The following is a 26,363-nucleotide window of genomic DNA, read 5'->3' on the forward strand; positions in this document are numbered from 1 at the left end:
TTAGTTGCCTAATTTGTTATGACAGTATTTTTGTGCAATAAAGATAAGATTGCACGATTTAAAAAAGGTTTTATTTCAAATTTCAAGTTTCTTCCTCGCAGAACTCCGCCCCCTCCCAAACGATGACGTCCAAATCAAGTGACAAACGTTACAGTAAATTTGCGACGTGTAGTTTTCACGTGCTATATGCGGTAAGTGATGAACGCTTGGAAGAATTGTTTAGCTTTACGTGATTGAGACAACACAAAACTCCACCTCATTTTACAACAGTGATGAGAAGAAATAGAAATCTGCAGTTGCTTGAGCTTAACAGCTCTATCGACATTACATAGCCATCTACAACCATGTTGATAGAACTGGTCCTACGTATGCTAGCACATGATCCTGGTTATCAAAGATGTAGTTATCATAGAAAGAAAGCAGAGATATCAGATTAGCAGAAGATTTTGACATCTCACATACAATTGACGTTAACTTCTACTGTCCGAACGAGTAGTAGTTCAGCGAACTGAAACGAAATGAGGACGTGTATTTAGACAATGTTAATGCCTGATTCGTGTGCCGTAGTGTGCTCTGAAAGCTTTATAAAGTAAACTTTTGAACCGCATGTCTCCACAGGCTTTGTTCTCCCCTGTGTATCGACACTTCATCAAACTACTCGAACGACTTCCACTAAATTTATGCTATGAAGCTAGAGATATCCCAAGTTGTACAGGGGTGTCGGCTGGGAGCGCTGACGGGACTGGGAAAGACAGCCCAGCATTCTCTGGAAACTCCTGGATGCTTGCTGTACACTCGCTGTGGCTCAGTGCCTCATTTGACTCAAGACACTCTACACACTCTGACCAGCCTTCCTGCCGTCACACAACTGACTCTGGCCACACTGTGAGTTGCTGTCTCACACTTACTCACTCACACTCTCTCTCTCTCTCACACACACACACACACACACACACACACACACACACACACAAGCGGATATTAACACCAATCCACATGCATTTCATTGACCATTGAATGTCACTCAAGATTAAAAGTTTCCTCGCACAGACAACGAAGAAATGTAAGCATGCTTAATTTGTTTATTTTAATTAGTCAGTGCTTAATGTGTTTTCTGTCTCCTGCAGAGCAGAACATCAGGAGGTGCTGGAGGAATTTAAAGAAGGAGCAAGGAAGTTTGCAGGTGAGTGATGGTCCTGTGAACCCCCCGTGATACTACTCTCATTAGGTGAAGAACAAGAACCACATCTAATCTCCTATGTCTGCACCAAAAGTGTCACACTAATTACTTTTTGAATCAGCCATCATGAAGGTGATGTTGAGTTTTACATTTGACTGTTCAATATGGCTGTGTACGTGAGTGGAACTTCATGGGTTTATTTGAATTTAATTCTCAAACAGATGCTATGCAGTAGCTGAGTCTGGAGTCGATCTGAAACTGATCCTGATTAGACCCGGATTAGGGAAAATCCATATCCGAGTCGGCTCCTGTCATATATGCCCTGTCTCAAAGACGCCCACATTTGCCCATTTCCTTTATTTTTCTTCTTTTTCGTGTTCTCCCTGCACAATGCACAACTCTAACCCCCGCATCAACATCCATTTTCATTATTTCTGTACCAGTCACTCACTCCATTCACTCCCTCACCCAATCCCTCACTCCCTAACACACACACACTCACCCACTCCCTCACACACCCACCCACTCACTCACCCGCTCACTCACCCATTTACTCACTCACTCACTCACTCACTCCCATAGGTGTCTTAGTGACTGTTGAGAGCTTGTAGCTTTCGAGATGGATAGTTGCCATATTAAAAAGTACTCAGCCTTGCAGGTAAAGTTGTTTTATGCACAAGACTGATAAATTAGGGATTGCATTTTCAATTTAAACTGCTGGAGAAAATGGTTAAAAGCACTGGAGACCATTCAGGATCCACAAATATATCAAACGAAGCCATGCATTTGAAATTCAACTCTTCTTTCACAAGTAGTGAAACTAAAACTGTAGCGTATATATTCCGTACAATGATGTCATTTTTTAATGAGGTCACACAAGTAGGCTGCATGGGCTTCTATAGTGATTACGTAGCCTAACTAAATTCATAGCTCATTTACATGCTGAAATGCCCCCTCCTACACTTAATAACATGTACTGACGCAAAGAGAAGGTTTGTGATGCCTGAGTTGGTTGGAAATAGGGTATTGTAAACATGATGAAGATAATTACCCTTTTTATCTTATGCATAGCTAATAGGGAAGTACACTGTTCGTGATTATTTTTTAATTGTTTTTGCCTAAGAAAAGAACGTCATCATCTATTGCTATTAAATGTAATTTCTTGCTGCAATGTATTATTTTTGGTGCAGTATCATTAAGTCTGAGACTTAAAAGAGCAAACTGTGTGAGATGTGAAAATGTGTTTTCTTCTAATGCTACCTAACGGTCATGGCTAGGAGAGAGCCCAACAAGACACTCACCCTGAGAGCAAGAGAGAGAGGGGTTTAGATTGCTGAGCGAATCACTGAGCCATTTCTTGCCCTTAGCAAACAAGCTGGAGATTAGAAATATAATTACAGTCACAACAAGCATGGCGGAGCCCTTTTCTGAGCATGGCTGCGGGGAACCATGGGCTCATGCAATGAGTTAATGCAAGCAGCGCTAAAAAAGCCATGTTTTTTTCCCTCTCTTCACAAGCTGCACAGCGGCAGCGGTCGTAACCTTTTGTTTTCATACACGGCTGTTTTCACGCTACAACAACACAGACACTTTCAGACACTCAAATGTCAGATCAGCAAAAGGTGTGTTATGAAATGCATGAAGAGGACACGTTAACGGCCTTTTGTTTCCCTGCCCTCAGGCCTTCATGATACAGTGGTGTACTGCTCGCTGCACGACCCAGCGGCCCCCAACCCTCCAGGTTACATCACAAACAAGGTCAGGAGTGAAGCCACTTGCGTCACTAACTCTATGTTTGTAATTAAAGATGGAGTCTGCAATTCTTGCGAAAGACTGAATCCAATTTCAAATTGCAGTCAAATTTCACCCCTCCGTTCTGTGCCCACTGAGCAACGTGTTGATTGGCAGGAATTGTTTATGGCTCGGTCCTAGCCACTATGTTTGTTTCCTGTTTACAGTGGCAGGACTATGTACGCACACCAGAGTTTTTTTCTCAGAACGCACTCTGAATGGACAGCTAGAGGACCGCAAGGAGCAATTCACTGAATTCGACAGAATTTTCTTTTATTGGCCTTCATAGAGAGCGTAGGTCATAGACGTGGTTTGATGTCTGGGTATGGTTCTGTAGACGGTGTCGGTGTGGGGGAGCGGGGGTAGGATCGAGCTGACCGTGGCTCGGTACATGGCCCTCCAAGCGGCCATCCAGCCGGATTGGTACCAGAGCATGGCTGACGGAGAGACAGGCCAGGAGAACACCTCGCGCAAGAGGGTGCGAAAGGCAGTGGACCGAACCCTCAGCCATCTGGACGAATGTCTCGTCCTCCACCAGAAAATGCAGGTAGGTCATACACTTAGAGCGCACGCACACACTCGTACCCAATGGAATATTGTTTTAAACCGTTTTTTTTCTGTTGTTTTATTATTATCTCTTTGCATCTTTTGCGGATTGACGATTTTTTTTTTTTTTTCAAAATTGTGTAGAATGTTTTCCATTGCATAAATCACTTACATTGTTATGTACAGGATAAAGGACATAGCACTTTACTTTACATCTGCACACTTAAGCTGTCCACGGACAAATAATTGTAGTTTTATTTCTTTCTTAGAGGTAGACACTTGGCCACTCATTTCCATAACATTTCCATACAGTAATTTTCTAAACCGCTCATTGTGAAGCTATACCATTACAGCACCTTTCTTGCTGACGGGAATTGAACCCATGACTTTGCCATTGCTGTGCGTGTTCAAAGGCAGACACTATAATGGTCTACTTATGTATTATACACCCACAGGCTTCTGAATACTTGTCATCCTACGCTCTCTCTCACGCAACCCTCAAGGCTCAGGAGTGCTTGGCAGTTACCCATGTTTGACACGTCTAGGTCAGAGAGTTGAGAGTCATTTTCTATAGCCCCCTGCTGTGGAGAACGCCACATGCTTGAGGGCTTTTACGAAGTTCTTCAGTACCTGTGTGAAAGTGCTGAAGACGAACACCGCTGTCCTTAGATGTATATTTTTCATGCACGCCGGTGTGTCTCTGTATTGTATGGGAAGTGCCTGCTCGCTCTGGCAGCACCTTGAGTGAAGTGGCTTTCTATTTCAGGAGCTGAAGGAGGTGGAGATCTTTGGGGTGGTGGAGGGGGGAGACGTGAGGGAGGAGCGACTGCGGTCGGCGCGGGAGACGGCCAAGCGGCCAGTCACGGGCTTCGTTCTGGATGGCTTCCAGTCGGGCGTCATGGGGGCCGACCTGCGGAGCCAGCTGATCGCCGCGACTACAGCTGAGCTGCCCCAGGACAAACCCAGGTATCCCCCGAGCACGCCCCTGCTGTAACATACACACATTGTCCTCTCCACTCCTTCTCCCTTTCAATCTCTGTCACACATTCACACACACATTCACACACACATTTCCCCCATCCTCTCTCTTTTACTGGAACTCTCTCTCACACGCACTCACACACATGCTATCTTTCTACCTCAGACACACGCACACACACGCACACACACGCAAGCACACGCACACATACACACACACACACACACACACACACACACACACACACACACACACACACAGAGGCAGTTCCAGGTGTGCTTCTCTCTCTGATGGAGATTGAGAGGTTGTCTCCCTCATGTCTTCCCATCACTCTTGGCTGATTATGCATCCCGAGACTCCCAGGAACCATGGCAACATTCTTGTTTTTTCCTCTAGGGAGTCATGGCAACTAACTAAGCTACGGGTCCAGGTTGGGAGAAGTGGGGCTGTGGAGAAAGAGTGGGAGAAGTAGATGGAGGGACATCTCAGAATACACACACACACACACACACACGCACACGCACACGCACACGCACACGCACACGTACACGTACACGCACACACACACACACACAGAGAGAGAGAGAGACAGGAAGAGACACAGGGGCACCACACAGTGTTTGGGGGGAGATGAGAAAGGCCCAGGATGGAACTGTGTGCCGGGAAAATATCCACTTTTGTCTCTTTAAAGGCTCATTTTTTCAGTTTAGACGAAAGTGACAAGGAGGCAGCTACACACAATACAAAGTCAAAGGAGAGCGATTCAATGTTTTACCCTCCAGTGTGTGTGGGACCCTCTCCTTATTAGGAACCAGATCACCTCTCAGGCTGGAGAGGAGAGGAAGCAAAAGAGTGAGTGAGAGATAGAGGGAGGGAGGGAAGGAGAGAGAGAGAGGAAGAGGGAAGGAAGGAAGGAGAGAGAGGAAGAGGGAGGGAGGGAGGGAGGGAGGGAGGGAGAGGAAGAGAGAGAGAGAGGGAGGGAGGGAGAGAGAGGGGGGGCAGGGAGAGAAAGTGAAAGAGAGATCAGGCTACGTCACCAGCACTGAATGTGTTTTGGCTTTGTGGTTGTGCATGTTGTAAGTGGCCATGCCTTATAATTGCCTATTTAGGGTGCAGTCCATGACAGGAGTCTGCCTTCAGAGGACCCTTCTGTGAGGCCAGAGCTCATTAGGGACTCTTTGAGCTGAACAGTGCTGTTGCATCATTTTGTTTTGAGCTGGGGTTTTTTCCCTTCAATTTATGTATTTATTTTCAGATGTTGCAAAACATACATCAAAACAAAAGAACACACTTTCTCTTAAGGCAGCTTTAATAATGGTTTTGAATTATTTATATTTATGGGCCTGCAGACTCCAATTCTCTGAGCCAGACATCTCGTTGTAGAAAAATATTTCTAGAAACTGGTTGATGCCATAGAAACTGAAGAGTATCTCGAGCAATTCTGTAAAATGGGGAATGGATCATGTAGAATACTAGGGAAGTGTTTTCATCTTGATCTATCATGAACGGTCCAACAAAGCAATCCAACCCATTTACTGTTATTTCAATTTCATGACAAGGTGTCTTTAAACAAGATAAACATCTGAGCAGATAAATATATTGCTTTACTTATTATCAGTTATTCACTTCTAAGTTTCTATTTCTTTTTCCTTTTATGCTTGCTGCTGCGGCTGTCATCTTTCTCTGGGATTATTCCCATAGCTCTGCCCTTAGAATCAGCAGGAGAGTTATCACTGATATTACACAAAGCTGTAGTGAATCTCTCTCGGGTCAGAACTCCTGCTCTAATAACATTCTGTGAAGCTCTGTGTCCTTGACAAGGCAGGGGCTGCACGGGGGAGTTGAACACAGAACCCAAAAGCACTGTAATGAGAAACCATTGAACATCTGAGAGTCCCTGAAATGAAGACTCGGCTGAACCTCGACTAGAAATCGACTTTCCAGCACAGCTGGTTGTCACCTGATTACTAACCTCGCTCCGAAGCCACGTGATTCTCATAAAGACAGACACATTCCCCCCAGGAAACAGAGGCTATGTGTGTATGGATCTGCTGACATGAAATTATGGCAGCCAATCATAGCAGAGGTAGTAATGAGGAATTATTGTCTGGAAGACGTTACCGGGATGCTTTGGCGAAAAAAAATCAATGGTGTCAATGTTGCTGTTCGGCAGTAATATACGATCCTTTAGCCCCTCTCTCAGATATAGCCTCTGTGTTGCTTAGTGGAAGATTCAGGTGATTTATAGGATGGTCCTTTGCCATGGCACATGGTGAGGGCTTTTCCTGTTTTGCCAATTGTTGACTTCACCTTTATGGCTAAGATAAATGACATCTTGGTGGGAAAATTGCTTGCAAGGCCAGGTCTCGCTAAGTATGAGCGTGGAAATCTGCAAAATTGCATGTTGACTACAATGAAAAGACCTAGAAAGGGGTTTTGTAGAATCCAAGCTTGCACGTTTTGCTGCACAAATGACCAGTGTAGCAATGAGGGCATTAATTATGACTTTGATGAAGGTGGCTTGCTATGCTAGTTGAGACTCCAGCAGGGCCATATTTGTTTTAAGACATGTGACCAGCCTAGTCATGTGACCGGTCATGTCCTTTGAGAAAATAATCGAATTGCGATTTTTTTCCCCCCAATATTGCGATTGCGATTTAATATGCAATTTCTTTTGATTTTATCCTCTTTTTTTCCCCCATCAAAACGTAATGAATGATTTAAATATGACCAACACAATATTAGATACATTTAGTGTAAAATATTCTTTCCCACATTTTACATTTTTATTTAACTGCTCATTACAGAAACAAGAACAACAAATCGGTGACTTTGCCACTGTGCATTTTAAGTAATTTAAACAAAGTAATTGTAAGTATAAACACAAGGCATGCACTTTTTGTGTGCAAAATCATCTGTGCGTTTTATCATATCTCGATTTTATCGCAAATGCAATGAATCGTTCAGCCCTACTCTGGGGTGAGAGAGAGCTGGTCCTCATCAGGTGCAGAGCTGGGCCATGTTCATTCCCGAGACTATCAGCCGCCATACCTGGTCATGACTGGGCAGGGCCGAACTGAACCAGACACATGCTTCATCTCAAAATAACATCCGCTCGGCAGCCGCAAGTGAGAAAGGATTATAGAAAATGCTCTATTTCAGGCCAAACAATGTAAACTCGCTTCAGCGTCTTCCTCATTAGGCAGCCGCCCAACGGCGTGTTTTACCAATTTCATGCCTTCTTAAGGGTTTTGTGAAATGTGAATAAACTGTCAAGTTGACAAGCTTGTAGTGCCTGCGTGAACGTGTGCCGTGTTGACTGATGCAGATGGTGGACTCCTCTCACACGGTTTGATTTAATAACGTTGAGTGAGGCAAACAAAACGTGTCGGATTAAGTAAACAAAGAAATGTACTGATGATTGACATTATAATGGCACTATAATTAGTGCATGAAACTGACAACGGGAAGAGGGAGTACATTTTGCCACACAGTTTGTGAGATTCCAGGACGCCCTTTGAAAATAATTCTTTCAAAAGCTGCAGTGGAGAGTTTTGACTCTAAATGTTTCTGTACCTTTGCAAATATTTTGGCTTTGATGGAAATGTGTTCATTCTGCTCCAGCTCCGTATCTGAAACTGGAATTTTGATTCAGCCCTTAAATGAGCACATACTTGGCACTGGATTTTAACATTTATGGATTTATGTGTGTGCTCATTTTTGTTTGTGTGTGAATGTGTGTGTGTGTTTGTTTGTGTTATGTCTAGGCTGCTACAGGGTGTGGGCCGCCCTGATGAGGTCCTTGACTGTGTGGAAGCTGGAGTGGACCTGTTTGAGAGCTTCTTCCCTTACCAGGCGACGGAGCGAGGCTGCGCCCTCTGCTTCGACTTCAACATAGAGCCCGACCCAGAGAGAGCAGGTACCAGGACCCCCACAGGTGTGCTACGGTCCACCATCACACTCCCTGTCATATAACCACTAACACACCTTACCTATAGCCTGCTTCAGCTGGCATCGTTCCCTGTTGGTGGAAAAGGAATTGGGCCAGCTCTGGTCCAGAATCAGATACCACCTGAAACAGACTATTGGGTTCTGTTCCGCTATAGGTAAAGAACCAGGACCCTTACAAGTGTGCTACGGTCCACCATCACACTCCCTGTCATATAACCACTAACTTATAGCCTACTGCAGTTGGGATCTGATTCTGGAACAGATCTAACCCAAATCCACTCATAGCCAGGACTGGACTCCCTTTACATATAGCTGCTAACTGGAGTTTAATAGATTAGAAGCCATTCTGCCCTTAATACATTTTACAGTGTGCCATAGAATGAAAAGTACACACGTGTGTCTTCAAAGGTTTCTGGACAATTCTGACTTGAATTTGTGCAGACAACAACATGAAAATGAATTTCACTGAAATCATAGAGTGGTTACATAGTCTGTCAATTGCCAGTTATTGCAAATGACGACAGTTGGTATGCTTCTCTCGTAATCACAGGCGGTTTGATTGTTTTTCCTCTGAAACCGCAAACCATCTTCATATTCAGCCTAAAGTCTGCACTTGTTGAGGCGTTGCATTGAAAATGCTTTTCATGTCTGTCATGTTTTGATAACGAAATAGGTTGCTAGTGTGACAAATGATGGAAATGTTGCTGGGGGCGAAAAAATGCTTTAAAATGTTGTTCTGGGAAGTTATGGGAACTCAATATCATCATGAAAGATCATATGAATTATTCAGCAACAACACTAACAGTAATAAAAATGATGATGTAGGTGACGGAGCAGGTACGGCATGCATAGATTGTTGTAAATTCATGTGATAATACATTATTATACTATTACTAACTCTTCACTGGCCACTGCATAACTATCATACTCTCAGCGCCCACAGCACATTTAGCACCATTAGTCAAAAACAGGAGTTGCTTTCAAATTGCTTTCCAGTCAAGGTGAATCAATTGACAATAATAATAAAAAAAGGATTAAGGGATTAAAAAGACTAAAAGGCTAAAAACATATAAAACATTAAGGACACATAAAAGCAATACAAGTGAAAGAATTAAAGCCAGATAACACAGAAACAAAATAAAAACATGAAAAAAAGAGGTTAATGAGCAAAAGCTAAAAGAAAGTAAAAGATTTTTTATAAAAAGTAATAAAAAGGAAAAGAGAAGAATGAACAGATACATAAAACCATGAATATGGATAATGGAATAGAATAAAACAGAGATAGACAATAAATCACAATAAAAGAAAAACAACTTAGTGTGCATGCGTGTGTGTGTGTGGAGAGAGGGGAGACCTGTCAGTGTGATATCTGGGCATGGTGAAGTCCACACAGCCTGTCTATTCGTGGCGAAATGGTAGACAGCGACAGTCTCATATAATTCTCTGGTTCAAGCCTTGCCCTATTCTTCAAGTACGCCAGTGTAGAAAAAACCCTCTCACACAGGTAGGTAGTTGAAAGGGCAAAATACACCTCATTGCTTTTGCAGCAAGCTCTGGAAATTATGTCTGGCAACTTATCCAGAACTTAAGTCATATGAAAATCACGCAACATCTGTTACATGTACTCAAACGACGTTAGAATCAATGAAATGATAGCTAAGGACAGTAGATAACTTCAGTTGTTCACCAAAAGTATTACTTTTTCGACTAAACTTCAAAAGTACACGTAGGCTATGCTTTACTGCAGATGCTTGTCAACTTCGCGCGCAAGACTGTACGTTATGAATAATATGCGTATAGCGTGACGTTAGGGACGCAATGCATTAACATTGGCAAAGCAGAGGCTACCATAGACTGGATAGATAGGTGCAAGGTTACATTCTGTCAGCGTGAATCTCCTTTATATTATTTTAGACATATTTTTCTTATTTTAGATATTTTTCACGATATTCAAGAGTAATCTGGAAATGTGTTGAAATATCAAAATCAATGGTGAACTGATCAACATAGGCTCATGTCGCGGACCCCCTGCAATGCCGTTGTGGACCCCTGGTTGAAAACCCGTGACCTAGTTAAAGCCCAGGGAATGCCAGTGTATAAAAGTGAGTCAGTCTGGTTTGTGTCCAAGCAGGCAGCACATCTTACATAAAATGGAAGACTATTCTATAGTTTTGGACCAATAACAGCAAAAGCTAGATCACTCTTTGATTTCATATTAGGCCAAGGTAAGCTCTGACCTGTGCATTGCACAGAACCCTAAAGGTTGCACCAACACACGCTTCAAAAATGAGGATATAACTTCTGTGTTCAATGATTTGGTAATAATGTCAAGCACACTACAGCACTATATGAATCACCTCCTTTAAAAGACGGGATGGAATAAAAATAAAAATTCATATGGGTCACCAGGCTAGTAAGGCAGAGAAGAGACACCACATTAAAATTATCTAGAGTATAGGAGGCATTACATACATTGTGATACATTTTTCATCACAATAACTTTAATATCTCTAATATATTAATTAGAGAGTACAGATGAAGTCCTGCAGCCAGTAGAAGGGCTAAGAAAATTATTTATAGGTCAAGACCCTGGGCCTATGGTGGCTCGTAAATTCAATTTCTGCCAAAAGGTAATTCCTAGCTTGTTCAGCCTCCTGATCATTGTTAGAGCAGTTGTGCATAATGTCATAGGACTGTTGCAGTCTATCCTTTTTCCATTTGTGTTCAACCCTTCTCCATACTTTCCTTAAAGTTCCTCTCCTTTTTGAGACTGTTGTTGGTACACTGCAGTTCCAAGGTAGAGATACTGGCGTTGACTGCTTATTTCGCTCATGGTATGTCGTGTATCATATTAAAAAAACCTCTTATGGACATTGTCGTTAAACTAGGGCTGAGAATACAGTAAGCCTTGGTTGTACACACTTTCATAGTTGCAATGGTGTCAAGGACGGAGGTGCATGCAGAGTTGAAATACAAGCTCATGGACATCTGTAAGGGAGTTAGACTGAGAACCAGGTATAGAAAGAAGCATACAAAAACTAGAAGGCAAATGCCTGATGGTGAGATGCAGCAGACGCTTTAAAAACAATTGGTAGGTCATCCGTATCTATTCAATACTACAAGGTCACACAAAGTGTAACCATATGACAACACTAAGTCTAGGGTTTTTCTATGTTCGTGCGTGGGAGCAGTGACCGTTTTGACAAGATTGAAACAAGCAATCTACCAGCTCTACAACAACTGGCGACGCATAGTACACCATCTTTTCTGCCATACCATGTCTAACCGACCATTTCACTGTCAGGTACTGTTTGTGACCGATCAGGTTGATGGGTACAGTGGTGTATTATAGATGTGTCCCAAGTTGACATGATTTGTCAAGAGCTTAGATTTCCACTGAATCACAGAAAACCCTGTTAGTCTTGTAGCAATTTACAGTGAAGAGTTTTTTTTTTGTTTCCCATTTCTGAGAAGATTCATGTATTAATCAACAGTTAGTCAAATGTCAGTTTACAGTTCATCGCTGAAAGGTGGTATGACAGGAAGGATGCTCTCTGGGTCTATGTGTGTGTGTGTGTGTGTGTGTGTGCAACAGTAAGACACTGTTTATTCCAGCGTGTATGTGTCTGTGTGTCAGTTGTTCTTGACTGTTAGAGGCTATGCTTTCACTGCCAGTGTGTCTAGGCTTAATAAGAAAAAGGCTTTTCAGTGTCTGCGTTATTAGGCGCGTGGCATTGAATGTGCTCAGTGTCGGGTCAAATGAATAATTAGATTCCTGGAAAACAAAAGCCCACAACTCAATGTCTGAAATCAATGGCACAGCCTCCCAAGGCGCCGTCAAACTCATTTTATTGTTTTACCATCATTGCCTTGTTCTGCGGGGGAAATTTCAGATGCAATCTCTAAAAAGAGAGAGTGTGTCTGACAGACACAAAACGAGAAGGAGCGAAGGGGAAGAAAAAAGGACTGCGGATAGAAATTGATTGCGTCTGTTATGTAGGAAGAGTGGTAGGGGAGAGGGTGCAAGACAGAGCCGGTATCAAGCAAACCCAAATTGATTGTGCATGAGGGTCTTGATGGGGTTCAACCATAGGGGGTGAGCTGTGGTGGGGAGGTCTGAGAAGAATCTAGGCTGGGATATTTCCCCGGCCTTCAGCCTGTCTGGTAGCGGTGCATCATGGGATGAGTCCACCACCTTGACTGAATTGGGGGGGAATGGGGGGAGAGAGATCCCTCTTCAGCCAATTACGGAGCTCTGCAGGGAGACAGGGGCCAGAGCCTCACCCCAATCTGCCACCCTCCATCCAGACTGCTCATGGCCTCTCTCTTCCTCACTTCCTCTCTCTTCAATCTCTCTTTCTCTCTGTCTGTGTGCTTCTCTTCTCCCATCTGTCTTTTACTATTACTCACTCTCTTCCCTGATAGTGGTACCAATTAGGGCTAGGCGATATGTACCGGAAATCATATCTCAGTATTTTTAGGCTGAATGGAGATATATATCTCGGTATTTTCTACAAAGTTGACTAAATGCTCAGTTGTAAGTGACACAAGATCCCAGTACAATTCTAGAATGCTGCTGCTGATTCCTGAAAACCAAGGAAATATCTTAAGCTAAAAGCTAGAAATCAACAAGTACATGGCAATGTCGATAGAAAGAGGAGAATCAGATCTTTTTAATGATATGACATTTATTGAATATTGTAGTGAAATTGTTTTTGCAGGATGTTATTGAACTGCATGAATAGTACAGTGATTTCACATTATATTCTTTTTAAGATAATGGACCTATTTTACATTTAAATTATATGTATAATGTAATCAACAAGCTACCACACTGTTCTTGGGAAAATATACAGTACATACAGGCGCATCTCAAAAATGTTTGAATATCGTGGAAAAGTTCCCGTAATTTTATTCAAAAAGTGACCTTCATATATTCATATATTCTAGAATCATTACACCTAAATGTAATGTTTCAAGCTGTCAGGGATAAGACCCTCAACAGTTAGTTAGCAGGTTAAAAACACTACCCAGCATATAAGTGAACTGGACGGTTTTCGAACGGGCCCCGACGGAGACAGACACCTTAAGTCTGTCTGACGTGCCGTGCTGAAAACAAGTCCTTTTATTAACCAATGTTTACACAGTATGACAGTCAAGACGCTGGGATGCACTTAGGATACCTTCAGCTCAGGTGAATTCTACTTCTGCTTAGCAACGAGACATTTCACAACCCGCTCTCTCCTTCTTATCTTATGTAAACATATACGTGAGGTTTCTGGGTTAACATTCTTGACTCTGCTAATTGTCTTCCAAAGTCCAATCTACATGGAGAAGCAGGGCACACAGCATTTTGGAAGAAACCTTAAAACAAAAAGACATTCATGATAAAATATACTAATACTTTCTTTAACATTTCCCTCCTGTTTATCATGAAAATAACACTAGTATAAACATCATTAAACTAAAACATCATCATCTTGATGGTTCCAGACAACAGTACACTCCATACAGAAGTACATACAAGACTAGACATGAGAACTTAGAAACATGTAGAAATACACATCATAAAATACAAAAAGTATACAAATTGCTACAATAGAGAACAGACTTTCCAACATCATTTACCACCATGTACCAGATGTAAACCAAACAACCAGATTTCACCACGGAACATTAACCACTTTGTCTTGTAATAAAGCATCACATAACAACCTTCATTTGCTGTAAGGCTTCAGTCACAGAGACACTATGAATATAATCCAATATCCAAATACAACAGATATCAGTCACAAAACTCCCCCACTAGCAGCAGTGAGTAAATACACTAACTAAGTTGGCATTAACAAAATCCTAAACTATAGTTAAGGGTTTCCATTCTTAACATGACTTTTCTTACTCATAGGGCCTGAAACAGAAACAAAATAACCTTGGAGCTGGTGGTCCAAATCTTTTAGTCATCAGCACATCAGTCCCCCACACGCTGTCATGCTTCTCAACAGCAAATCTCTTCTTACGAGATACTCTGCCTGCGAGATAGCACTAACAACACAAATGGTCCATGACCTGGGCGGGGGCGCTTACGCCACCCCAGTGTGGAAGAAGATGACTGTACAATATACTACCACACAACCACAATACCTCTCTCACCTTAGGGGTACCCTTGTCAGAGTGGCAATGCCCTGCATTCCAACCTCAACATAAGGACTTGTTCCTATGGACAGGGTACGACGTTGGCTGAGGAAGCAGTGTTTGATGACAGTATAGCAGTATCGATGACAATTTCATTACACTGTTTCCGTCTCAGAGAGCCTACTCTCGTTGTTCCTCTAATAGAAAAACACATTAGGAATATGGAATGGACTGCCACTTAAGGTGACAGCTAGGTTGTGGCATGTTTTTTAGTTCTGCTAGTGGGTGGGTATTGTCACACACATCCTGCACCTGGGTACTGTTTGCATCCTAAGATGGCTTACTGTAGCCCCAGTTGTCTGGGGCACACTTCTCTCCAACACAGATCATTGCTTGGAATGAGAGTAGCCTTAATTTAAGTCTAGGGTGAAAGTAGGATGTTGGCATTAAGGTACATACATAGCAATTAGTCTTATCAAGTCTGTTCGCTTGCATGGATGCATATCTATACCATGAATTAGTAAATACAGGTGAGTAACATTCCCCATGGCTTTATGTTCCCCATATGAAATCCACCTCTTATGGATTCTCTCATTTACACTTGTGGAGGACCAGAGACCCATTATTACTCCTGAAGTAACCACTAATAGCAGCAGCTTGGACATTGTTATAACGGAGTGATATGATGTATACAGAAAACAATAAACACAAATAAACAAGAAAAACAAAAAACACAGATACACCTCTACTATGTTGAGCAGCATCTCTAACCCTCAGGGCGCTCCCTGGAGGTTAGGTGACGTTCAAACGACCAAGATTTAAACACTTAGCCCCCTGCTGGCGCCACTAAACGCTACTCAACGCTAGTGGTGGATCCTGGTAATGTTCTGAATGTTCTGAATGTTCTGAATGTTCTGAATGTTCTGAATGTTGCAGTGTGACAGGTGAATCCAGGTGGAGCGTTCAGCGATCTTGACGGCTGTTGGGGTGGCAAGTACACTTGGCATGGCCCCTCCCACCTGTCGTCAGACCAGTTCTTTCTTTTGATGACTTTGATGAACACCCAGTTTCCCACCTTCACCTGGCCTTGTACCTGTGGAGACACAGAAAAAACTCGAACAGTATTGGGTTCTTTTCATTCCCTAGTTTGTAGTGTAATTTGTGGCACACCAAAAGTTGGTCTTATTCTTTTGCACAGTGATTTTGCTACTGTGAGGAAATCTGGGGTTGAGCTGGGAAATACCTCTATCCATTTGGAAGACACATCAATTATAACCAAACAGTATTCCAGCCCTTTGGTTTTGCTAAATTGGATATAATCCATGTGTATTACCTGGAAAGGATAGTCAGGCTTGGGGAACTCGCCCCTCTTTGGCCTGAGGTTTCCCTGTGAGTTATGCCGAATGCATATTTCACATTGCTGACAATTTTTTTTTTTAATAAAATAAAATTTAATAAATTTTTTTTTTATTATTACTATTATTATTATTATTTTTTTTTTTTAATAGGTTATATGTTGTACAGTGTTTATGTACTAGTCTTTATCTCCCCCCTGTTGAGGCATGGATATTCCCATGACTCAAAAAATTGCTGCCCATTTGTATAGAGCTCGCAACAGGATGGGTTTTCTATCTGGACTTACATATACCTCATCTTTCAGAGTCGCCCAGTTTTATCCAAATTTCCCTTTTCACTTTTGGGGTGCTTGTTGATGCATGTTAACTACACCATCATCCTCTGTTCCCTGTGTTAGATACAGGCCAGCTGCCTGCTTGTCTGCTTTATATGCTAGGTAATAAAAGCATTAAGACTGCATGGGATACTTTAACGACGAGTTCATGAACCAGCACAATTTCTGCTGACGCGTGAACGGCCGATGCATCCGCGAGCACTGCTTGTACACATGATGGTGTAGCACGAGCTACCGGGTCGAGTTGGGTCGAATAAAATGCGATGGGTCTCATTTTGATCCCCCATACTCGAAGCAAAACAGACGTCATGAATCCATGTCTGGAGTCAACCATAAGGACGAAAAGGTTTCGCATAATTTGGGAGAGCCAGTACTGTCGAGCTGGCTATTTTTTCTTTTGTCGCTTGAAAAGATTCTGAACCCTCTTTAGTCCACGTAACCTTATCGTGGGGTGCCATTGGTTGAGAGAAAATCATATCATGCATAGGTCTTACTAATTCTGCATAATTGGGTACCCACTGACCTGTGTTCAAGCCACGGGCTTGAATCAAATTGCTTGTCCGCTCAGTCAATTTTTAATTATGCAGTATCAAATAGTTGCTTCTGACGACTACAATTCAACTATCTCCTTTAACGGCGTAGTTGGTTCCATATCTACCAAAAGCATTTCTGAATTTAAATAATATTACACTAATATGTGTAGTCTGATTATTATTCTTTTCACCTCCTCTCCTTCTAATTACGACCGTGCGTGTGTGTGTGAGAACGTGCGTGTGTGAGATTGAGTCCTCTGTTCCCCCTAACAGCCCCCACCCGTGTGCTTCTCTGTTTTGTCCCAACAGTCAATCACACAGGTTTGTTTAAAAAGTCGAAGTAGCTGCTAGCGATCTTACGTTTTAAAAACAATCTACAATCATTCCGGGCTATGTTAGTCACTCAGTACTTTGGCACATACAATAGCTCACAACACATCACAATCTCGTATTTCCACTTTTCTCTTGTTATGCCCTCTGACGGCGCACTACTAAGGTAACGAGAGAAAGTTTAATCTGATCTTTTTCGTGTCATGCGCGTCGCGCTCTCAAGCAATTTTAAATGCTCTCTCTTCACAGATGTTACACAAAATACCTTCAAGTAAACTATGCCAACAACTGGTCACTTGCTTATTTTAGTTTTAAATATCAATTTAAAACGGTAGGTTCCCCCTCAAATCTACGTTAGTCTCGCCTCGGAGCACCAAACAATCTCTTAATGAAACTAATGAACTCGTTTTTGCAAATACAATTCCTGCAACACTGGAATTATTTCCATTCATTACTATAATATCTATATATTTATAGCACTCTGAGATTTCTCTGAATCATACTCCTTTATTCTTCATTATAGATGCTACACTGCATTTCGTTGTCTCAGTACTTGTACTCTGTGCAATGACTATACAGTTGAATCTAATCTAATCTTAACTCCGGGCCTCTACCCCTGCGGCTATTCATGCAATTCGATTATTTGGATAGAGATCTTTTAGTTGATCAGACCAAAATTCCTCATCCTCAAATCGATCTGCACTTGTATTATTTTATTTAAGCAGTATCGCCATCATTATCATATAATGATACAATGATAATTAGATGATACACAATGATGATCACAATTCCAATACGTCCCTTCCCCACCTGTGCTGTTAAATCAAATTAGTACAATGTAAGGTCTTTTATATCCAATAAGACCTCTTCCCTCTGTTTTGATTATTGCCTTGTGTTGCTTGTCACGTGCTTAATTAATTAATTCAAACCACCGGTTATCTTGGGTTGTTGGAAAAACCACACCCCTGCCTTTTTGAGGGCCCGTAGGATTCAACCAATTGAAACAAGCACGTTCTGACTCACAAACAAGGTTAATGAAACACAATGAGTAAGTTCTGAATGAGCCACTTATCCGTTGAAACAAAGGATTATAATCCTTCTGGAAGTATTAGCATTCAGCTTCTTACAGTTGTGTTTATTTTCAGCCACAGTCACTGGTGGCTATTTCAATGAGACACATGGATTGCGCGCGTGCGCAGTGTCTGTCTATGCCAGTATCTCAATTTCTCATTCACAAATGCTCAACTCTATTTATGTCTTACATAATTTCTAGTAACTCCCCCTTCACGCACTTAAGACTAAAAAGTGCGTGCAAATGAACAAAGCAGATAAATGTATAGAGTTCTTACGTGGCCACCGTAAAAAGCTCTATAGTTTATCAAGCCTGCAGTTTACCCCTCTTTCTCCACAAGAATAACACTTAACCTCACTTTCTTTTAATCTTCTTCTTCACTTTCCATTGACTTTCTCATTCTCACTTTCTCAATCTTTCTCATTCTTACTTTCTTAAAACCATATTGCCTTCTTACTTTCTTCAAACCATCTCATTCTTACTTTCTTAAAACCATCTTGCCTTCTTACTTTCTTCAAACCATCTCATATTCATTACCCATTTTCGAGCTTTTTTGGATTAAAACAGAATACCTCAAATGGGTCAGATATAGACTCCGGAAAGCAAGCTTCTAGACAAAAATATGTCCGGCTTTCCCTTGGTGTTTGTACCACAGAGTTTCTATCTGTTTTTAGACTGTTAATCACTTGCTCTAGTCACACTCATATTCATTAATTATGGTGAGTTTTTTTTTGAATTAAGCAAAATACTTCTCTTGAGTCTATGAAAAATATCCGGAGGCCGAGCTTCTAGATTGATAAATCAATCCGGACCATCCCTTGGAGTTTGTACTCTCAGATACTTTCCAAAGTTTTAATTTTGCTTAATTACCTTACTCCATTCACGCTCTCATTCACACAGATGTACATCCATTCACATAGGCCTACAACATACCCTTAGTCCCCGACTAAGTTTTTAGCGCTAATAAGAGATCCCGGATCTCTTTTTATAGTCTGTTCTAATTCAGTAGACTTATGCTAATGCTACTTACTCATATCATGCTGTGTGTTCAACCTTGCTTCAGATCCCCGTCAGACCAGCCTCCCTGGAAGCAGAGCCCTCTCCGCCGGCCCACGTAGAATTCACTAAGTGGGACTTTCTGCCGATGGTTTCTCTCGGCAGGACGTGCACTTGTCTTCGGCTTCCTGAAGTCTGCTCCCAGGCGGTCGGTGTTGTTGGGTTCCGGCTCGAAAGGACCAATAAATGTCAGGGATAAGACCCTCAACAGTTAGTTAGCAGGTTAAAAACACTACCCAGCATATAAGTGAACTGGACGGTTTTCGAACGGGCCCCGACGGAGACAGACACCTTAAGTCTGTCTGACGTGCCGTGCTGAAAACAAGTCCTTTTATTAACCAATGTTTACACAGTATGACAGTCAAGACGCTGGGATGCACTTAGGATACCTTCAGCTCAGGTGAATTCTACTTCTGCTTAGCAACGAGACATTTCACAACCCGCTCTCTCCTTCTTATCTTATGTAAACATATACGTGAGGTTTCTGGGTTAACATTCTTGACTCTGCTAATTGTCTTCCAAAGTCCAATCTACATGGAGAAGCAGGGCACACAGCATTTTGGAAGAAACCTTAAAACAAAAAGACATTCATGATAAAATATACTAATACTTTCTTTAACACAAGCCTATTTTGTTTTAATCTTGATCATTACGGCTTACAGCTCATGGAAATCAAATATCCAGTATCTCAAAATATTAGAATAAAGAATTTAAAATACAGAAATGTGAACCTGAGAAGAGCTCTAATCAGCTAATTAACTAAAAATACCTGCAAAGGTTTCCTGAGCCTTCAATGTTTCGGTCTGGTTCAGTACACACAACCACATTCATGGGGAAGACTGCTGACTTGACAGTTGTCCAGAAGATACACTCCATGAGGAGGGTAAGCCACAGAAAGTCATTGCTGAAAGGGCTGGCTCTTCGCAGAGTGCTGTATCAAAGCATATTCATGAAAAGTAGACTGGAAGGGAAAAGTGTGGTAGGAAAAGGTGCCCAAGCAACAGGGATGACCGTAGCCTTGATAGGATTGTCAGGCAAAGCCGATTCAAAAACTTTGGTGAGCTTCACAAGGAGTGGACTGAGGCTGGAGTCAGAGCATTAAGAGCCACCACGCACAGACTTGTCCAGGATATGGACTACAAGTGTCACATTCGTAGTGTCAAGCCACTCCTGAACCAGTGACCACGTCATAATCGTCTTACCTGAGCGAAGGACAAAAAGAACTGGACAGTTGCTCAGTGGAAATGTAGCATTTAATTTGGAAATCAAGGTCCCAGAGTCTGCAGGAAGAGTGGAGAGGCACAGAATCTAAGTTGCTTGAAGTCCAGTGTGAAGTTTCCACAGACAGATGATTTGGGGTGCCATGTCATCTGCTGGTGTTGGTCCACTGTGTTTTATCAAGTCCAGAGTCAATGCAGCTGTCTACCAGGAGATTTTAGAGCGCTTCATGCTTCCGTCTACTGACAAGCTTCATGGAGATGCTGATTTCCTTTTGCAGCAGGACTTGGCACCTGCCCACAGTGCCAAAACTACTGGTTTTCTGCCCATGGTATTACTGTCCTTGATTTGCCAGCCAACTGGCCTGACCTGAACCCCATACATGATCTATGAGGTATTGTCAAGAGGAAAATGAGATCCACAAGACCCAACAATACAGACGAGCTGAAGGCTGCTATCAAAGCAACCTGGGCTTCCATAACACCTCAGCAGTGCCACAGGCTGATTGACTCCCTGTCAAGCCGCATTGATTGAAAAGGATAATTAGCTGATTATAGCTCTTCTCAGGTCGACATTTCATTATTAAAACCAAAAAGGCTTGAAACATGTCACTATATGTGTAATGATCCCAAAATATATAGAATATATGTCGCTTTTTTAATTAAATTACAGGAAAACTTCCACAATATTCTCAGTTTTTTTTTTTTTAGATGTACCTGTATATATTATTTATAAGTGTCAGGAGCAAGCCCAGCCTGTTAAAGCACTCACAATAAATCAAAGAAAATGTCCTCTTGACAGTTCCACCAATATGGAATGTTATGGTATACTGCTATGTAATCATCAGGCTATGTAATCATAACCCTGTGATTATAATCTGCCATTAAACATGTGCAACCTTTGGTCACCTAACCACCCAGGACAATTCACCAAATCTGTTCACCAAATCTGTCTGACATTTTACATGTCACAAACAGCATCTCCTATCAAAAGGGCAAAACTGAAATCCAGGGTAGTTAGGCCTGTATCCATTATATAGTCAAAGGAAAAAGCTTGGAGCAAAAAATTGGGGGGTGGTTCCGGTCTGCATAAAGGGGGATGTCATAACCCAACGTTTGAATCCTAGGCCTGAGTCGTTGTTAGTAAAGGTCGAATGAGTTGGAATATAAAAATGTATGCAGAGCTTGTCTACGGATCAATAGATTATCTGATATGTCTTCGTGATATACATGTTGGCCATTATGTGTCGTTTTCTTGCCGATTTGTTATTAAAGCATCTTACGTTTTCTAGCCAGCTGATGTTAGTTATGGAGGTCCCTGCTAATCCATGCTAGTTCTAGAGTATCACTGAATTAATGTTACTGACGTTATCCACACTAGCTTCTAGTCCTGATAAACTGACGATTATCTGTTGTCGAGCAAACTGGACATAGCTGTTCAAAATTATTGCTTAAATAGTTAGCTTATTAAGGTTACAGTCACTGAATGAACACGTCAGCTGAAATACGGGTGAAATATATTAATCATAGTGATGCTGGTATTGATTTATCAAGAAATGAATGTTACAGCTGCCATAAAGTCGTTTAATCAAGTGTTAGCAACTTTAACAAAATTCAACTCTCGACAAAACCTTGAGGTAATTGTAAAAATCTAGAAAAATCTCTGGCCACTATGGGGCCTACAGGGACCTCCATAGACGCAGAGGGAGATGTGGGGCAGGGTTGCATAGTGCGTGTGAGAGACAAGAGATGCAAACACTGGCACCATAGACCCTATCTAAAAGCTATGCTGGCATGTAACAATGCAACATCAAACCATGTCGGTATAACGTTATTGCCTATCCTATATCTCATTTGAAATTATATAGATATACCGCCCAGCCCCAATACCAATACCACCTTTCTTCAGTACTCTGGGTGTTCCCTCTATCTTGCTCTCGCTTTCATCTTTCCATTACTCTCTCTGCCCTCCCTTTCAGCCTTTTTCCAACAATATCATCTTCCTCTTTCTCAGTCCCTCTCCATCTCTACCTCTCCATCTCTATCCCTCCCTCTCTCTATCTTTCCTCTCTCCTCTTTCCATCTCTCTCTCCCTCCATCTCCCACTATCTCCATCTCTCCCTCGCTCCATCTACCACTATCTCCATCTCTCCTTCCCTCCATCTCCCACAATCTCCATCTCTCCCTCCCTCCATCTGCTGATCTACTTCTCCTCTCCTCTACCTCTCTAAGCACTGATTGTTGTATTCCTCTACACAGTTTCCAGCCAAAAGGCTTGTTGGAAATCATATTGACATGAATGTATCCATGCAATTAGGCAGTGCATCCATCACCCATTGTTTCCACAAAGTCAATTTAACAAGTATGGCTGTGTAGGATTCCTTCCACTTTCAATTCATTATACAGCACCTTATGACCTAGGAGTATATATTCTATAGCATTTCATAAAATGTTGCTGATTTAATAAACAGTTACACCTTTACAAAACTCTGCATCCTCAAACAGCGTACCATGAAATTGAACTCTTTGTCTGCGTTGTTGTTTACCACGTCGGTTCATACTTGACTATTTGCATAACTGGCTTTTGAATATAGTAAATATTCTGTTCACATATTTTGTAACTTGCAAGTGTACAGCTTTGGAAAGCCTCTATAGACTCACTTCAAAAAAAGAAAATTTGTGTTTGAAACCATGAATAGAAAACTGGCAGCTTGATGGTGTGCATTCGTGTGACAGCGCTGGTGTTGCATCCAGATTCCCCAGCTGTTTGCATGACCATCAAATGGCTGGTGTAAGGTGGTTTATTGATTCCACCCCTACACAGAATGGGATGGTTGAGCTATCTGTCTGTCACAGGAATGGTGAGTTCCAGCTGTCAATAGGAATCGACGATGGGATAAGATGCCGGTGCACCTGTTGTCACGTTGTTGTCAAGACGAGGCCCAGATGACGTGTCATTACCGTCAGACCTGCCTCAACTGATGCATGCACACACATTAAGACACATGCATATACTCTCAAACATGCATTAACACACACCCACCTAACCCCACGCACAGGACTATACCCACACAGAGACATACAAACACATGCACATACTCTCACTCAAACATTAATGCACACCCACACACAAACACCCCCACCCCACCCCACCCCCACACACACAAACGTGCACACACACCCACACAGCTACACACTCCTATCCATCACCACAGAGAAGTATGTACACACAGATGGACACACCCAGCCCCACATATGCACTCCGTCACACATAGTCACTGAAGGTGTTTCTTGTGGTCTGCCCTCTCAAGTCTACGGGCACTTGGTGAAAATTTGATGAACAGCTGGGGGAGAGAGCAGTCATGTAGACTCTGATTGGTTGTCGGCGAGGTCAAACTCGGGTCCTCTTTTCTCCATCGTTGGAAGAGGACTCACAAGGACGCAGGGAAATGTCAGCTCTAAATCAGGAGAGGAGGGTGTAGATAGGACATAAGGCTTAAAAAAACACACACACACACACACACAGAGAGAACATTAGCAAGGAGGAATTTCACCTTTGGAATAAGAACTGTTTGACCGATTACTGCGCCCCATCTAGGATGGGGCGGGGAGGAGATGGAGGAGGAATCTGATTTGTTTCCTTCTTTATCTTTCCCCTTTTTGGCGGGTGTTAGTACTCAACTCAGACAAGGAGGAAATCATTACAGGAGAGCTGCTGAGAGAGAATGGTGACGGCAGCGGTGATGCCCCGGGAAAGATGACGTGCTTTGAGAAGGACCTGAGAGACAAGAGGTAATTTTGCAGGGTCAATAGCCGGCCCCGGTTCATTTCTATTCATTGATGCAATGACTGCTGGAAACAAGTCTAAACCACCGCCATCAGCAGGTCAACAATATGCAGTCACCGCAGTCATTTTACAATGTCAATAAAGACAAAAACAACAATCACTTGTGTAGTTTACGTCAATGAGACACATCCCAATGCACGTTAAAAAAAAAAAACCTTTCCCTCTGGATCCCACAGGTACCGCGAAGACTTCCGTCCGCTGGTGCTCGGCTGTTCTTGCTACTGCTGCCGCAACCACCAGAGGGCGTACGTGCACCACCTGCTGGTGACCAATGAGCTGCTGGCGGGGGTGCTCCTCATGCTGCACAACACTGCCCACTACCTGAGCTTCTTCCAGGCGCTGCGCCGGGCACTGGCCCAGGACCGACTCCCTGACCTCAAAAAGCAGGTGCTTCAATGTCACCAGGGACAGTAGTCCTGTCACAGGGATGGCACCACTTTCACAGGGACATGGATCTTATCTGAGTCTGTTCTTTTTTTTTTATATATATATATGTGTATAGCAGATGACCTAAAATACACTTTCCAACTCAGCCAAAGACATTCACCTGGGATGTTGATTGTGAAACTTGTTTCCGTACACAGTATATGGCGCTAAAAAGACTTATCACCCCAGCCTATTTCACAGAGACAAAGAAAATGCCATCGCCATTGTTGTCCTAATGAGAGTCCTGGTAGGGTTGGCATTTGGTGATTAATGTCTCTGAATGCTTGGGAGATTTGGGGACTTTGGGGAAGATCTTAGTGTCAACGTGCCCCTAATCAAACTGTCTCCATTCATTGTAAATGCTAGGGTGAAACCATAGACCCATGTGGGACCACAGTTTGGAAGTGTGCTCTCACCTTGAAGCAGACTAATTAATATTTTGCTGTCCCTGCACAAAGAATGACCAGCATCAGCTGTCTGCCCCCTGCTGTATAATTTAGTTTTGTTTGGTGTACCGCGAAGACCATGTTTAGAAAAGGTTTCACCAGCATCTCTCTTTAAATGTCAGTCTGTGCAGGACGATGCTCCTGCGCTCCTGTTCTCCTGTCCTTCCTTTTGTCTGTCAAATTGGCCCTCAGGCTTCTCTAAATTTAGCTCCATTTTGTTTTTTAGCTGCGTCCCCCCCCCCCCCCCCCCCCTTAAAACACTTTTCTGCATTTCATTATATTTGTATGCAACCAAGTATGGACCCTTATTAAAATGTGACTTTTATTTGTCAGTAGTCCTCTTTTTCTGTCTGGTGTTGAGTCTGGAGGGTATCACAGGGCCAGTGACACTGAAGCCATTCTGTCAGCACTTGTTGCGGCTGCTTTTCGACAATCTCGGCTGATGAGACGGGGCACTTTGTTGCCAATTTTGCACCAATACCTGCTGTGAGCCGAATGAATGGACGTTTGACAGGATCTTCTGTGAATGGGGCCTGAGATTGCAAGCATCATAAAGGAATCATGAGGAAAGTGGCGCCTCACAATGGCGTCTCCATAACGAAGCAGAGGACTTCAGGCTCTAATTTTACCCGCTGGGCAAGAGGCAATAAGCTTGTCATGAGCTTCTTGCTAGTGACAATGAGAGATAGTGCCTCAGTATTTAAAGGCTTTGTGAAAAGGTGTGTGTTTGTATGTGAGCACACATGTGAATGTATGTTCGTGTATGTATGTGTGTGAGCATGTGAGTGTGTTTGCCTGTGTATGTATCTGTGAGTATGTATAAACGTATGTGTGAGAGTCTATTTGCTTGTGGGTAAGTGTATGTGCTGGTGCAGGTATGCACACTCACACAGTGGAAGCTATATTGCTGCTTCAAGATGCTGAGTGACCGTTTGCCATATTTCTGCTTTAAAAGTGGCCGCCGCTCCATGACATGCTCCCAGCAGGTGGTCGCCACTGCATGTTTTAGTCAATTACCGACAGGGAGGGTGTGAGTAAGATCATTAAAAGTTTCCCTGGCTCTCCACTCTCCCTCTGCGAACTTCACTTTCCTATTTTTCCAGGCTTCAGTCACAAGATAAATGAGAAGTCTACTGCCCAGCTAAAGTGAGCGAGCTCTAGAGGAAA

The 26,363-nt window shown here is 42.6% G+C and overlaps 1 protein-coding gene across 3 annotated transcripts; it reads left to right on the forward strand.

Annotated features, from left to right (window-relative positions):
• Positions 1-86: 86 nt before the first annotated feature.
• qtrt2 (queuine tRNA-ribosyltransferase accessory subunit 2) lies at positions 87-26,363 on the forward strand. 3 transcript variants are annotated; one of them, XM_031583886.2, is made up of 9 exons: positions 87-191; positions 619-885; positions 1,128-1,183; positions 2,862-2,938; positions 3,309-3,518; positions 4,284-4,483; positions 8,264-8,433; positions 24,152-24,269; positions 24,501-26,363. In XM_031583886.2, the coding sequence occupies exons 2-9, from the start codon at positions 686-688 to the stop codon at positions 24,736-24,738; spliced, it is 1,269 nt and encodes a 422-aa protein (XP_031439746.1). In that variant the 5' UTR covers positions 87-191; positions 619-685; the 3' UTR covers positions 24,739-26,363. The 3 variants fall into 3 exon arrangements, with proteins under 3 accessions (XP_031439746.1, XP_012671769.1, XP_012671768.1); XM_012816315.3 differs by lacking the exon at positions 87-191 and having other exon boundaries at positions 250-885; positions 8,264-8,415; XM_012816314.3 differs by lacking the exon at positions 87-191 and having other exon boundaries at positions 251-885.

This window comes from Clupea harengus, chromosome 17, assembly GCF_900700415.2.
Source record: "Clupea harengus chromosome 17, Ch_v2.0.2, whole genome shotgun sequence".
NCBI lineage: Eukaryota > Metazoa > Chordata > Actinopteri > Clupeiformes > Clupeidae > Clupea > Clupea harengus.

What these genes read in the sequence shown, in the direction of transcription:
- qtrt2 (XM_031583886.2), top strand. Translation starts at nt 686, where the DNA reads ATGAAGCTAGAGATATCCCAAGTTGTACAGGGGTGTCGGCTGGGAGCG. An exon ending in CAACTGACTCTGGCCACACT is followed by an intron (nt 886 to 1,127) that starts GTGAGTTGCTGT and finishes TGTCTCCTGCAG; the next exon opens with AGCAGAACATCAGGAGGTGC. An exon ending in AAGGACCTGAGAGACAAGAG is followed by an intron (nt 24,270 to 24,500) that starts GTAATTTTGCAG and finishes TGGATCCCACAG; the next exon opens with GTACCGCGAAGACTTCCGTC.